The sequence below is a fragment of the Eptatretus burgeri genome, chromosome 4, assembly GCF_056783735.1.
Source record: "Eptatretus burgeri isolate ZD-2024b chromosome 4, Ebu_testis_v1, whole genome shotgun sequence".
Lineage (NCBI taxonomy): Eukaryota > Metazoa > Chordata > Myxini > Myxiniformes > Myxinidae > Eptatretus > Eptatretus burgeri.
Window position 1 is genome coordinate 9,892,130 of NC_140964.1, and position 16,105 is coordinate 9,908,234.

The window sequence follows — 16,105 nt, forward strand, 5'->3', positions numbered from 1 at the left end:
GCTATCTTGGATAAACTGAAAAAAAAACTGAAAAAAATTAGATCTCTGAAACCGCTGATTGGAAAAATTTGAATCTTGGCCCATGACATTCTACTCCCAATTGAGAATAAGGAACTTGTGATGGTGATGTCAAAGGTGAAGTGGGAGGCCAGCCATAAATTTGTAAACATAAATCCTTGTCCTAAAAAACGTGAAACTTCATACACACAATGTGTGCCCCAATGCCCATGAAACGCTTAAATTTATGATGTCATCTATCATGTGGTTTGGCAGCCATCTTGTTTTCTGTTTTTTTTAGGGAAAAATTCTTCTTCTTCAGAGCCGCTTCAGAGATTGAAGTGAAACTGCACACAAATAATCGACTAGACATGCTGAAAAAAGTCCGACAACGATGATGTCATAGGTAACATGGTCTGGCAGCCATGTTGGATTTACCGAAAAACCTTCAAAAATCTTCTTCTCCAGAACAGCTGAACAGATTGAGGGGAACTTCACACACATGCTCCTCATGACTTTGGGATACGAGGGTGATAAATAAATAATTGATAGGTCACATGGTTCAGTGACCATAATGGATTGAAGAAAAAAATGAAATGTTTTCTCTGGAACCCCTCCCTTATCCAATCGTAGTGAAATTTGGCAAATATCATCCACCACTATTAGTGCACATACTATGAAAATGATGGCATCATAGGTCATGTAGTGTGGCAGCTATATGAGATAGAAAAACGAACCTCTTCATCCCCTCTTCCTGTGCAGGCTGGAGTTCCTCAAGGTAGCGTTCTGGGCCCTGTTCTTTTTCTGGTTTTCATCAATGATCTCTCGGACTCTCTGGAAAATCCTCTATTTCTCTTTGCCGACGACTCCACCCTCTGCCGTACCATCTGTCATCCCTCAGACCGGCAATCAGCAGCTTCTTCACTCACTGCAGATCTGGATAAAAATCACAAACTGGTCCAACACGTGGAACATGTCTTTCAATCCAGACAAATCTCACACTCTCACTATGTCTCTTAGAAAGGACCGTTTACAAAACCCCCCCATCCACTTTCTCAACAATCCTCTGGAAGAAGTCTTTTCTTTCAAGCTTCTAGGTCTCACTATCTGCCATGACCTTTCCTGGGAAAGTCACATTTCCAACCTTGCCTCAAAAGCCAGTCGCCGACTGGGAATCCTCCGTCGTGCTAAGTCCTTCCTCGGCCCTCTTGAGCTCCTGACCACTTACAAAGCTTTTGTCCGTAGCCTGATGGAGTACTGCTCTCCCCTCTGGGCTGGTGCTCCTGCCTCCCACCTTTCTCGGCTTCACGCTGTCGAAACCAGGGCATTTAAGATCATCGGCATCTCCCGCAATGAAGCTGAGTCTTTGGGCCTCTCACTCAATCACCGCAGGTTGGTCGGCGGTCTTTCTGTCTTCTACTGACTCCTCTCCAGCCTTGCCCCCCCTGCTCTCTCTGCGATTTGTCCCCACCACAATTCCACATGGCGCTCAAGGTCCGCCAACAACCCCCTTCTGGTAAAACTACCAAAATCACGAATCACTGCTCAAATTCACTCTTTCATTCCTCTTTTTTCCCGCCTTTGGAATAAACTTCCTCACTCTATTCTTTCCCATTCTTCCCTCCAGGCTTTCAAAACAGCTGTTCACCACCACCTCTTATCTTCCCCCATCCAAATCCTCGATCTTTTCTACCCCCGATAATCCACCCAAGCCCACTTCCTTCATTTCTCCTGCTTTCCTTCCTGAAAGTCCCTGAAATGTCCATCTTCTCTTCGCCATGTTCCCCGTCCCATCCCCATCCCTCTCCCTTCCACAGTTCACCTAATGTGTCTGTTCCCCACTGTTTTGTCCCTTCCACTCCCGCCCCTCTTGTCTCATGCCTCCTTGCTGTGAGTTGTGTGTTAGCTCTCATACGAGCCTCGACCAAGGTATACAAAAAAAAAATAAAAAAAAGAACCTTATCCGATCAAGACAAAACTTCACGTACGAGGTTCCTCCACCCAATCATGGTCAGGTCAGGTCAGGTATGGGAGCATGCACCGGAGCAGCACGTCACTGCGTCCACTTTCCACCAGGACTCCAGGGGCCTCCGTCCGGCCATCCGCCAGGCAGATGCCTGGCCCATCCCCATCTCCTTGAAATGCTGATCAACCTGCTGCAACCACGAGGCACGGTGTCGGTCCATTGGCCTGCTCCACTCACGAGGCTCCCTCGCCGAGAGAATCTGGTGAGCAGGATCATCATCAGGAAAACGAGCCACATGTCCATTCAGCCGCAGCTGATGCTCACGGACTACGCAGGTAACAAATCTCATTTCAGTCTCTCAGCAACCGCTCGTTGGACACAAAGTCTGACCAGCGACAGCCAAGGATTCTCCGAAGAGACCTGGTACCAAAAGAATTTAGTCTCCGTCTCAGATCCCTGGTCAAAGTCCAAGTCTCACATTCATAGAGCAAGACTGGAAGCACCAAGGTCCTGAAGACTCAGACTTTCGTCCTCCCGCACAGGTACCAGCAGCGCGACACCCCATGATCCAGTGAATCCATGACTCCCCAGGCCCGACCCAGACATCTGTTGACCTCTGGCTCACAGCCAGCAGAGACATGAATATCACTGCCAAGGAAACTGAATCTCTCCATGACCGCAACATCTTCGCCACAAACAGGTACATACAGGATAGCAGCATCCAAGATGACATCGAAAGACTCAATCTTAGTTTTGACCCAGAAAACCCATAATCCTAGCGGCTCCGACTCCTCATTCAGCACCTCGAGGGCCTACAAAAGGATATCTAGTCTCCACAAAGATGACTGCATCATCTGTGAAACCAAGGTCAGAGATCTTGACATTCCCAAATGATGCACCGCAGCTTGATCTCTCTGACATCCTCCCTAGAATCTAGTCCATACATGCGCTGAAAAGTGTGGGGGGCAGTACACACTCCTGATGAACTCCAGTAACAACTGGAAATAAGTCAGAGATGGTATAGTATCACCACATCTAACAGCACTCACTCCCAGAGTATAGTTCAGACATTAGATTGATCAGTTTTGGTGGCACTCCACGAAGACCAAGGATCCTCCAGAGGGCATCCCGATTCACTGAATCAAAGGGTTTTCGGAGATCAATATAAGCTGCAAGCAGCTCCTGCCGAAACTTCCGTCTGCATTCGGTGAGGACCCGAAGAGCAAGGATACGGTCAATCGTTTCCATCTTTGGTGTAAAGGCTGGTAGCTTTGGACGCTGGTGCTCAAGGAGATAGTGGCGAACCGCATCAAGAATTATCCAAGCAAAGACCTTCCCAGCAATGAGAGCAGCGTCTCCCCTAGGTAGTTGTTGCAGTCTTGGCGATCACCCTTCCCTTTCCAGAGAGGGACAACAAGGCCTCTCTTCCAGTCAGTTGGGATGATGCCTGTGTTCCAGGCAGAGCACAGAACTGCATGCAATGACATGAGTGCAGCATTTCCACAAGCCTTGAGAAGTTCATCTTGGATGCCACAGATCCCTGGAGCTTTACCCAATTTCAACCGGTTCACCGCAGCTGGTGTTTCCACAAACAAAGATGGACCACAGTTGATTGGAGCATCAGCAGTAACACCCTGACATCCAACTCGACAGCTGGTGAATCAGCCTGGTACAGCCGCTAAAAGTAACCGGCCCAGGAGGCCTTCACTCCAGACTCCTCTATCAAGAGCCCACCACCCTCTACTCTAACTGCAGTACACCGAGGGACGGGGTTTGAGGAATGCAATGTGTGAATTCCCCTGAAAGCAAGACGAGAATCACTTGACCACAGGTGTTGCTCTACCCCCCTCACAGATTCCTCGCACAAAGGCCTCCTTGTCCATCCTCAGTGCACGTACAGTTTTACGCCTCAGCTCCCTGAACAGCTCAGCTCTGCCATTCAGCCTGGCCCTGTGACTCTCGGCAATGACATCCATTGTCCCTTGAGAGAAAAAATAATTCTTCGCCCTCCAGTGAGTTCCAAGACATCCACCAGCAACATCAAGGATGGTGGTGTTGAAGGCACTCCACAACTCTTCAGGATCCCCCAGAGCACCCAGACCCCCCAGATCTCCACTCAGCTTGTTCGCAAACTCCTCAGCTACCTTCTCATCCTTGAGCTTGCCAAGATCCAGCCAAGGCTGGGATGGTACCATTCACCTGGATTTAAGGTGCAACTTCAGAGTTGCAACAAGCCGGTGGTTAGTATTGAGGAATTGAGCACTCCGATATACCCTGAAGTTCTGTATCATCCTCCAGCGCCCATCAACGAGCGCAATCAGCGCATGGTCAATCTCCTTTGCCACACCGCCAGCGTTGGAATACCAAGTCCAGCGATGAGCTTGTGGGCACTGAAACCATGAACCAGTCACCCCAAGTCCATGACTTCTTGCAAAGTCAAGGAACTTAGTGCTATTCAGGTTTACAGCTCCAGACCCATGGGAACAAACACACGTCTCAGAACCATCCCTATCAGTTCCAGTCAAGGCATTGAAATCCCCCAAGACTAGAAGTGTATCGCACCTGGGGCACTGATCAACCACAGACTCGAGCATGGCAGAGAGTGCGTCCGTCACGGTGAGATCACTCGCCTCAGTCGTAGCACATACAGAGACCAGAGAAATGGCAACCAATGAGTGACGAATCCTTGGTCTCATAATACACTCCTTGACCAGTGTTCCCTCAATTATCATTTGAGTCAGCATATTGGACACAGCTACAGCAACTCCTTGGGTATGGCAACCATCAGAGTGACCAGATCAAAAGTAGGTGTAACCACCCGCCGTGATCTCACTGCAATCCAGTCTCCGAACCTCAGAGAGTGCTGCAATACTGATGTTCAAACGCTTGAGCTCAGAGGATAACAGAGACAGGTGATCATCCTCTCTTCAGGATAGGACATTTTAGGCACCCACCCGAAGGGACCGCCTCAGGTTAACCCAAGGAGACCGTCGTCTGATGGACGACACCTCAGCACCACCCCGACACACTCTCCCACAATCTGACCAGGGAAGGTTACCCCGCGGTTTCCCTCCTATCATCAAAGTTTGGGTATCCCGAAGGCTTTGCCCCCATCCCGTCATCCGGTGAGCTGCCCTGCGAAGGGAAGCTGCACAGTAGGTACTCCCACGGAGTTGGTTTTCATTTTTCTTTGAGTTTCTGGAATGTTTTGCGGAATGAAGGGTTTTACGGTGGCCGGAGTGCAAATCCTGCTACCAACCTCATAATAAGAAGGAATTCAGCTGCAGGAGGACATCCAGAGACACAGTTGGGCACTAGATATGGATGGCCTTTGGCTCACAAGGAGCTCCTCTGCCCTTTAACAGGTTTTGTTCTTCATCCTACTGGATGTCCATATCGTACACCATCCTCACCAAGAAACTTGTTGGGGAAGACGGTTTAGTCGCCGACAACCCAACCATGGAACAGGTTAGTTCAGGTTTAAATGGTACCTATAGCAAGTCACAGATCTAGTCTGACCTGACCTGAAAATCATTGAATTCAGTGACCTGAAATAAAAATCCTCTTCAAATTTTAAACCAATCAGATGAAAATTGAGGATTTCAGAAATTCCACCTTAGTTGTTGATCTTTGGCCTATGTTGACCTTTTGGTCCATGTTGACCTCAATTATAATTTGCTGCTTGAACTCAGTGACCTGAAATACAAATCCTCTTCAAATTTCAAGTCAATCGGATGAAAATTGATGATTTTAGAAATCTCACTTAAATTGTTGACCTTTGGCTTATGTTGACCTTTTGACCTCAAAAACAATAGGCTTCTTCCTGGTGACAAACTCTACCATGTGGTGAAGTTTCATGAAGATCGGTTTAAAATTGTGACCTGTAGGCGATAAACAGACAAACAGACAGACAGACAAAAAGAATAACAAAATCGACGAACCAATATACGTACTTGAAAAATCTTCGATTTTGCAATGAACAAAACAAACAGAAAGGGGTGAAAACATGACTTCCTTCACCTTCAGTGGCGTAGGTAAAAACCACTCTGAGTATTATTCCCCTCAGATGGTATCGGTGTTCAAAATTTGGGGCCTGGCTCATGGCCGATAAGTTACATTTATAACATGTTAATTATCCGAAAATATTCTCAAGATTAAAGAGAAAATTATCTCAAATCTGCCTCAACAATCTGTATTGGGTCTGGTGTGCTGCATGAGAGTATTGCTTATTACCCAGCCCCATAGCTTTGTTCATTCAATCAAACCAAGGATTCACCTTTGCTTTGCGTTCGCCTCTTCTCGCTGCTTCAGTGGCACGTGCAATTGTCTTAGGGATGCGATGCTCAGCTGGTTCTTGCTGCCTTGGTGACCTGCAGCCAGTTCCTCCTGTTCCTAACCCCCCATCAGGACGTGGCAGTGCTTTGGGGGGTTGCTGTGTCGCCCCTTGTCCCTGGAATGGTACAAGACCAGATGTTGGAGGCAACAGACGGTGGGAAGGAGAGGTGATGGAGAGAAGATTTGAGCTGTTGGTTGGATGGAGACAACTTGGCGAGGTTGCATCAGAATGAGGCTGATCAGGTCGAGGAAGTCTGCAGTAGGGAGAGAGAAGTATGGGTAAAGTAGAATCTCATATTCCTAACTCATGTGTGGCTTTCATTCACATAAAAAACATTTTCATTATTCTTTATATAATGTCTGGCATCATGTTCTGCTTGAGGAGCTCGCTGCCAGTGGTGCACGAGGCTGCCTTCATCACTGATCAATTTCCTCCACTCACACAGTCAACATGTTGCTCTCAAAGGAGTCCTCTCCTCCACTCCCAGTGGATGCTCAAGTGCCCCCAAAGCAGTGTTTTGACTCAATCTTGTTCGTCATAAATATAAATGTCCTCGCTGATGCTCTGAAAAACCTTTCCTTCCTTTTGGCATATTGTCTCATTCAGTCCACTCATCCCAATGACAGGCAGACACAGCATCTTATGTGTCTCTCTCTGTTGATCTGGAAATTAGATGTTGGTCTGATAAATTGAGCATTTCCTTCAATCCTGGCAAATCTCACTCTGACCTTGTCACTCAGAAAGGATCAACAAACAAACCCACCTATCTATTTCCATGGTGAGTCACCAACAGATTCTGTCTGTCGACTTATTGGTCTCACCCATGACTTCTCCTGGGTCAACACCCATAGCAAACGTGGCCTCCAAAGGCAGCTGCAGACTGGGCATCGTCCACTGGCATCCTCCGTTAATCAGTCTTTAATTGGGACATGAGAAATACTCAATGTCTACAAGGATACACAAGGAACTTCATGCACGCAGAGGCCACTCGGTCCACCAAGCCTCCTTCACATCCTCACCATATCAAATCAATCTACCAGTTTGTCGATGTAAAATCATTGGTTCATTTTCTCTGTCTGCCTGACAGATGCCAGCATTTTGTTGGGGCACAACTATGCCTCTGATGCTGTGCCCCGATACCAGTACACTTGTACTCATTTCACCAACCTCAGAAGGATAACAGGCTGAGTCATCCCCACCTGGTGTTAATTCAGTGTCCAACGGGGCTTGAACTCAGGACCCGAAGATCGCAAGCCAAGCCACCTTTACCACGAAGCCAACACCAGGCTTTTAGTTGTCTTTTTACAGGGTAATTCGAGAGGGGAATGCCAGAGGGGAATGCCAGAGGGTAATTCTGGAGGGTAATTCTGGAGGGTAATTCTAGAGGGTAATTCCAGAGGGTAATTCCGAAGGGTAATTCTAGATGGTAATTCTGAAGGGTAATTCTAGAGGGTAATTCTAGAGGGTAATTCTAAAGGGTAATTCTAAAGGGTAATTCTAGAGGGTAAATCTAGAGGGTAAATCTAGAGGGTAAATCTAGAGGGTAAATCTAGAGGGTAATTCTAGAGGGTAATTCTAGAGGGTAATTCCAGAGGGTTATTCTAAAGGGTTATTCGAGAGGGTGATTCTAAAGGGTAATTCTGGAGGGTAATCTGGAGGGTGATTCTAGAGGGTGATTCTAGAGGGTAATTCTAAAGAGTAATTCTAAAGGGTAATGCTAAAGGGTAATTCTAAAGGGTAATTCCAAAGGGTAATTCTAGAGGGTAATTCCAGAGTGTAATTCTAGAGGGTAATTCCAGAGGGTAATTCAAAAGGGTAATTCTAAAGGGTAATTCTAAAGGGTAATTCTAAAGGGAAATTCTGAAGGGTAATTCTGAAGGGTAATTCTGAAGGGTAATTCTAAAGGGTAATTCTAAAGGGTAATTCTAAAGGGTGATTCTGAAGGGTAATTCTCGAGGGAAATTCTGAAGGGTAATTCTAAAGGGTGATTCTGAAGGGTAATTCTAAAGGGTAATTCTCAAGGGTAATTCTAAAGGGTAATTCCAGAACTTGGTTTTTCAAACCCGGGGGCACGACCTCAAGTGGGGTCGCCGAGCAAATTTCGTGGGGTCGCGGGCATCTGCTTGCATCGAAAAAAAACATTGTCTATTTTCGATCGGTGTTCGCTTTTACGGGATCTAATATAAATGGTTCGTTCAAAGTATGGGAACCGGCGCAACATGACGCTTGGAATGGGAACCAGTCGATGCGCGAGCTCGCTGAAGGGCGGTTCATTTTGGAAGGAAATTAGTGGTTTGATCCACGGCCTCTCAGACTCAGACATGGAATCTGATGGTTGGGGAGGAAGCGGCGAAGAAACTAGCAGTTATACCCCTCTCTGATGACACCATCCAACGCAGAATTGAAGATATGAGTCTGGACGTAACGGCTCAGGTCGTACAGAAGATCAAGGCATCGCCGTGGCACGCCATACAGTTGGACGAGTCCACTGATATCGCATCGTATGCGCAACTCATTGTCTGCGTCCGCTTCATCAAGGATGATAACTTTGTCGATGAGCCTCTGCTCATCAAACCATTGGAGGCCACCACCAAAGGTGAGGACATTTTTGGGAAAGTAGAGCAGTTTTATCGTGACCATGATCTGGACTTTGGAAAGGTGCTTGGTTCTACAACAGACGGCGCGCGCCAGCAATGTTAGGAATGCGTTCTGGATTCAAGGCTAAATTGCTTGAGGTGGCTCCTCAGACCTCCATGGTACACTGCATGATTCACCGACAAGTGCTCGCCTCTCGTACTTTGCCAGAAACCTTGCAGAGCATGCTCTCAGAAGTCGTAAAAATGGTGAATCACATCAAATCGAGCGCCCTCAACATGAGGTTAAGGCCCGGTCACACCTTGACGTTTTAGCCAACGTATGCCGATTTTTGAATTTTTTTTCTAAAACGCTGGCACACGTTGAATACGTTATGGGTAAGTTTTGATAACATTGAGAGCACGCTGGCATACGTCGTAGTACGTTGCCATACGTCGTTGTACGTTGGCTTTAAACGTTGTACTTTTCGGTTGTCCTCAAATTTTTTCATGCTTGAAATTTCATGACGTATGCCGGCGTATGACTCACACGTTCCGCTACGCTGGCCACAAGTTGTAGGCACGGTCTGCGATCGTTGACAGACGTCAACACATGCTACTTGTAAGTTAATCATAAGTTGAGACACGCCGAGGTAATGTTTAGCGTACCCGAAACTTATTTCTAACCTATGATTAACGTGTTGTTGGCACGTTACGCGATCGTTGCCACACGTCGACAGACGTTAATTTTAAGTTACTCATAGGCTGAAAGACGTCGGTATAATGGATCGTCCTTGTGTCAGCGTCCACGGCCACGGCCAGGACACTTATTTGCAGCATTCTTCAAACTTTTCTTCGGCATGACGAGGATGTTCACACTTCGATGTCTAGCTTGGCTATGATTCCAATTGTCCATCGGCAGCGTCTATTTAAAATAGTCGAGTTTGAGCGTTTTAACACGTTCAGAAGAAACGCTTCAAATTTCCAAACCCCAGCGTCAAAAAACAAAGGCGAGTGACAGCAATTTAAATCGTTCATTGTAAACAATGAAACTAGCTGAGTGGTACCGTTTAAAAGTCGTTGAGTGTAAAAAAATTCAAATTGTTGAGCGCAAGCGTCTACTTTCAATAGTGGAGATGCGGCCATTTAAATCGTTGAGTGGCAGCCTATGAACCTACCCGTGGACACGCGGACGCAAGGACGATCCATCATAACCCACACCCTCCCCCTCACACCCACCTACTACTGCCAACATGAACAAACTACTACTAATACTAATACTAATACTGATACTGATACTGATACTGATACTGTTACTGCTGACATGGACATCGACTCAAAAAGGAACTCGAAAACACTGTTGGGTTCCCCTTTTATGAACACCATTTTTATATACCAATTCCCAAAACCGCTGGGAACACGTCATTATATGGCAGTTGTAAGCTAGAAACACATTCATTTTTTTTTTTTGTCGACCGGAAGACGTCATTGGAATACGTCTACATACGTCGATGTGTGTTGGGACTACGTAAAGAATTGGTTCAAAGCACATCAAACATAAGTTAGAAATAAGTTTCGCGTAAAAAAGACATTACCGCGACGTGTTTCGACTTATGAGTAGCTTATAAGTAGCCTTTGTGGACGTGTGTAAGCGTCCACATATCGTGTGTAAAACTTATCCTCATCGCATGCGAACGTGTGTCATACGCCGAGTACGTCGTAAAATTTTGAACATGTTCAAAATTTCTTGACGTACTCTACTTACTACGACTTATGATAGCGTATTTAGCGTTCTACTCGCGCATACCAAACTTACCCATACCGTATTCGACGTGCCCCAACGTTTTAGACACACTTTTTGTTACGTCGGCATACGCTGGCAAGATCGCCAAGGTGTGACCGCGATTTTGACCCTTCCATTTCTACGGCAGTTATGATTCGAATCGTTGTGCGTCAGCCTTTTAATAGGCTACGTCACGACATCGTCAGCGATGCGTGCAACGCGCTATGCCTGAGTTAGACTGTCGTTGGGCATCGGTTGTGTAGGCCGACAACAGGTTCAGCATTCGTTGGTATAAGTTATCTATAACACAACGAAACGTTCTGTGTCTGTTACCAATGCGTTATACATAAGACCAAGTCGCTATGAATACGTCCGAATCTTTAAAAAAAAACCATCAAAAGTTCAACGTAAGCCAGCGTTTAACATAAATTTTAACACGTTACCATCGCTGGCTAAAACGTCAAGGTGTGACCGGGCCTTTAGTCAGGATATTAATTATAAAGGGTAATTCTGAAAGGTAATTCTAAAGGGTAATTCTAGAAGGTAATTCTAAAGGGTAATTCTAAAGGGTAATTCTCAAGGGTAATTCCAAAGGGTAATTCTAAAGGGTAATTCCAGAGGGTAATTCTGGAGGGTAATTCTAAAGGGTCATTTGAAAGGGTAATTCTCGAGAGTCATGCTAAAGGGTAATTCTAAAGGGTAATTCTAAAGGGTAATTCTAAAGGGTAATTCCAAAGGGTAATTCTGAAGGGTTATTCTTAAGGGTAATTCCAAAGGATAATTCTAAAAGGGCAATTCTGAAGGGTGATTCTGAAGTGTAATTCTAGAGGGTAATTCCAAAGGGTAATTCCAAAGGGTAATTCCAAAGGGTAATTCTAAAGGGTAATTCTAAAGGGTAATTCTAAAGGGTAATTCTGAAGGGTAATTATAAAGGGTAATTCTGAAAGGTAATTCTAGAAGGTAATTCTAAAGGGTAATTCTAAAAGGTAATTCTCAAGGGTAATTCCAAAGGGTAATTCGAAAGGGTAATTCCAGAGGGCAATTCTGGATTGTAATTCTAAAGGGTCATTCCAAAGGGTAATTCTCGAGGGTAATTATAAAGGGTGATTATAAAGGGTAATTCTGAAGGGTCCAAAGGGTGATTCAAGAGGGTTATTCTTGAGGGTTATTCATAAGGATAATTCGAAAGGATAATTCGAAAGGGTGATTCTAAAAGGGTAATTCAAAAAGGGTAATTCTGGAGGGTTATTCTAAAGGGTAATTCTAAAGGATTATTCGAGAGGGTAATTCTAAAGGGTAATTCTCAAGGGTAATTCTAAAAGGGTAATTCCAAAGGGTAATTCCAAAGGGTAATTAAAAAGGGTAATTCTAAAAGGGCGATTCCAAAGGGTAATTCTAAAGGGTTATTCTAAAGGGTAATTCTAAAGGATAATTCTAAAGGGTAATTCTATAGGATAATTCTAAAGGATAATTCTAAAGGGTAATTCTAAAGGGTAATTCTGAAGGGTAATTCTGAGGGGTAATTCTAAAGGGTGATTCTGAAGGGTAATTCTGAAGGGTAATTCTAAAGGGTGATTCTGAAGGGTAATTCTGAAGGGTAATTCTGAAGGGTAATTCCAAAGGGTGATTCTAAAGGGTAATTCTTAAGGGTGATTCTAAAGGGTAATTCTCAAGGGTAATTCTAAAGGGTAATTCTAAAGGGTAATTCTAAAGGGTTATTCTAAAGGGTTATTCTAAAGGGTTATTCTCAAGGGTTATTCTAAAAGGGTGATTCTAAAGGGTGATTCCAAAGGGTAATTATAAAGGGTAATTCTAAAGTGTGACTCTGAAAGGGTTATTCTAAAGGGGTAATTCTGAAGGATAATTCTAAAGGGTGATTCGAGAGGGTAATTCTAGACAGTAAATGTAAAGGGTAATTCTCGAGGGTAATTCTAGAAGGTAAATGTAAAGGGTAATTCTAAAGGATAAATGAAAAGGGTTTCATTAGTTTTTAGGCTTTACCCATTTCATATTAAAAATACTGAACTGAATCGCTTCCTTCAGACACAGGCGCAATTTTTTTCGTTTGGCTTCCTGTCAGTCAAACAAAATTGAAAATCATTCCAAACATGAAGATTACTGTTTTTAAGGATATCATAATGGACACATACAACAGGCATGAAGAACTAATGTAACATGTTATGTAGGATGCTGTTACAGCTGCTGGAGAAAACAGTGGTAAAACCTGGAATTAATTTATTTATACACCTTTAAAACTCTTTTAGTCTTTATATAAATTGAATTATAACCTGCACTTGAACACTGTACAACACATACCACCTTCAAAATACTTCCAAGAACCAGGCTATATAACGACATGTAGCATGAGAAGGTGTGGCATGTGAGAGGAACAGTATCAGGGTGAAGAAGAGGCCGCCAATATTGCTATGTATGATGCTGATTGACGCTGCGTTTTATGGTGATAAATAAAGCTGCCACGTCCTAAACTGCGACTCAACGTCATCTTATTACATTAGTGGTCTCCAACCAGTTGATTGTGATCGACAGGTCAATCCCAGAGCTTGGACAGTCGATCATTAAAAATGAAAATTAATTAAATAAAATATTAAATTTTTTTCATATAGAGAGAGTGGGAAAAGCCGAGATCCTGTATAAAGAATGTATTTAAAACTGTGGTGGTTATGGGTTGCAACTGCAAGCTCTTGGAGAGTTTAAAAAGAGCAATATGTCGGCAGACAGACCATTCAGAAAGTCTTTGCAGTGACACGAACCAATAATCTATCTCTGATGCAGTCACTATACCAGGGGTCGGGAACGTGTGGCTCGCGAGCCAGGTATGGCTCTTTTGATGATTGCATCTGGCTCGCAGATAAAATTGGAGTTTGAAACTTGGAAAGCCCAATATTTCTCGCAGAAGCTTTACCTATAGTTTGAATGGTGTCGTGCTTCATTCACGTGCAGGGCTGAACTTGGCAGAGGAAGAGAAGAAAAAACACCTCCGAATTGTCTGAAGCGGTTTTTGTTTCGTCCAGTCATGCGGCCGACGTGAGTAGTGATTTCGGTTCCTCCAATGACGTGCCGTCGCCGAGAAGCATCACGGAATTCATGTCGACCAATCACGCGCCACCGCTGAGGCGACTCGTGATTTCGGTTCCTCCAATGACGTGCCGCCGCCAAGACGCGTCACGGAATTCATCTCGACCAATCACGCGCCACCGCTGAGGCGACTCGTGATTTCGGTTCCTCCAATGACGTGCCACCGCCGAGACGCGTCACGGAATTCATCTCGACCAATCACGCGCCACCGCTGAGGCGACAGCATCCCAGAGTCAGCCGGCCGCGCCACACCTCTCGAGTATGTCAGCCCGTGCGCAGGCCAGCCAGACTCACTTGGGTCAACATCTCCCTCTCTCTCATTTGCTCAAAGCTAACCCTTCGACGAAGAAGATAGCGAAAAGAAAAAAAGATGAGGAGTATCGTACATTTCAGGACGAATGGGCCGAAGAATTCGCCTTTGTGGAGAGAGCAGGTTCTGTGGTGTGTCTAATTTGCAATGACAAAATTGCATCGATGAAACGGTCGAATATAAAGTGGCACTTCGACACGCGCCATGCTACCTTTGCATCAAAATACCCTGTGGGAGACAGCAGAAAGAAAGCGTGCCAAGAGCTACTGAGCAGGGTGCAAGCCAGCCAGCAGCAACTCCGCGTATGGACCCGGCAAGGTGACTATAATTCCGCTAGCTTTGCTGGATCTTTAGCAATAGTGAGGAACGGAAAACCATTCACAGATGGCGAGTATGCAAAAACGTTCATGCTGGATGTCGCCAATGAACTTTTGATGATCTTCCGAACAAAGACAAGATAATCAAACGGATACAAGACATGCCTCTGTCGGCAAGAACTGTTCATGATCGTACCATCATGATGGCAAACCAAGTGGAGGAAACGCAAGTGAAGGACATAAATACAGCGCCGTTCTTTTCCCTGGCTTTGGATGAGTCAACAGACGTAAGCCATTTGTCGCAGTTCAGTGTGATTGCAAGATATGCTGCTGGTGATACACTGCGCGAAGAAAGTCTTGCTGTTCTGCCAATAAAAGGGTCCACAAGAGGTGAGTATTTATTCAAGTCTTTCATGGAGTTCGCTCAAGAAAAAAATCTACGAATGGATAAACTTATCTCGGTGTGTACTGATGGTGCTCCGTGTATGGTGGGGAAAAACAAAGGATTTGTGGCGCTTCTCCGTGAACATGAAAATAGACCCATCCTAAGTTTCCATTGCATTCTACACCAGGAGGCACTTTGTGCTCAGATGTGTGATGGGCAGCTTGGCGAAGTGATGTCGCTGGTCATTCGTGTGATCAACTTTATTGTTGCCCGAGCCTTAAATGCTCGCCAGTTTAAAACACTGCTGGATGAAGTTGGAAATAACTATCACGGTCTGCTTTTGCACAGCAATGTGCGTTGGTTGTCAAGAGGGAAGGTGCTTAGCCGTTTTGCGGCTTGCCTGAATGAAATCCGGACTTTCCTTGAAATGAAAGGGATTGAGCATCCTGAGCTAGCCGAAACTGAGTGGCTCCTCAAGTTTTACTATCTCGTGGATATGACTGAACATCTGAACGAGCTCAACGTGAAAATGCAAGGCATTGGAAATACAGTGTTATCCCTTCAACAAGCCGTGTTTGCTTTTGAAAACAAGCTGGAGCTCTTTATCATGGATCTTGAAACAGGTTGTTTACGACATTTTAAAAAACTGAGACAATTTAAAGATGCATGCACAGCAAGTGAGCCCACTCAAAACTTTGATCTCCACCAGTTAGCTGGCTTCACATCCAGTCTCCTACAGTCATTCAAAGCACGCTTTGGAGAATTTCGTGAGCACACTCGTCTTTTTAAGTTCATCACCCATCCAAACGAGTGTTCACTGAACACAGCCGACCTGAGTTACATTCCTGGTGTCTCCGTCAGAGATTTTGAAGCAGAAGTGGCTGACCTGAAGGCCTCAGACATGTGGGTGAATAAGTTCAAATCACTGAATGAAGATTTGGAAAGAATCGCACGACAGAAAGCGGAGTTGGCGAGCAAGCACATGTGGACAGAAATGAAAAAACTTCAACCCGAAGACGAGCTGATTATCAAAACTTGGAACGTGCTTTCTGTCACATACCTCACACTGCAGCGTGTGAGTATTGCTGTATTGACCTTGTTTGGATCTACGTATGCATGTGAGCAGTCATTCTCACATCTTAAAAACATCAAGTCCAACCTACGATCATGTCTAACGGATGAAAGCCTCAACGCTTGCATGAAGCTTAACCTCACCAAGTACCAACCAGACTACAAAGCCATCAGCAAATCCATGCAGCACCAGAAGTCCCATTAATGGTGAGTATTATAACAACATTATTTAAAAGAATAAATTCAGAGGCTTATTATACTCACATTTAGT

General features: G+C 44.9%; 1 protein-coding gene across 16 annotated transcripts in view; it reads right to left on the minus strand.

Moving 5' to 3' along the window:
- RIMBP2 (RIMS binding protein 2) overlaps window positions 1-16,105 on the minus strand; it is a 354,432-nt gene that overhangs the window by 141,595 nt on the left and 196,732 nt on the right. For all 16 annotated transcript variants that reach the window (XR_015057048.1, XM_085876872.1, XM_085876874.1 and 13 more), the window contains one exon: window positions 6,240-6,552. Coding sequence is in view for 15 of the 16 variants with exons in the window: in XM_085876872.1 (XP_085732998.1) it covers window positions 6,240-6,552 (313 nt within the window). In the remaining variant the exon portion in view is untranslated. The remainder of the gene's footprint in view (window positions 1-6,239; window positions 6,553-16,105) is intronic.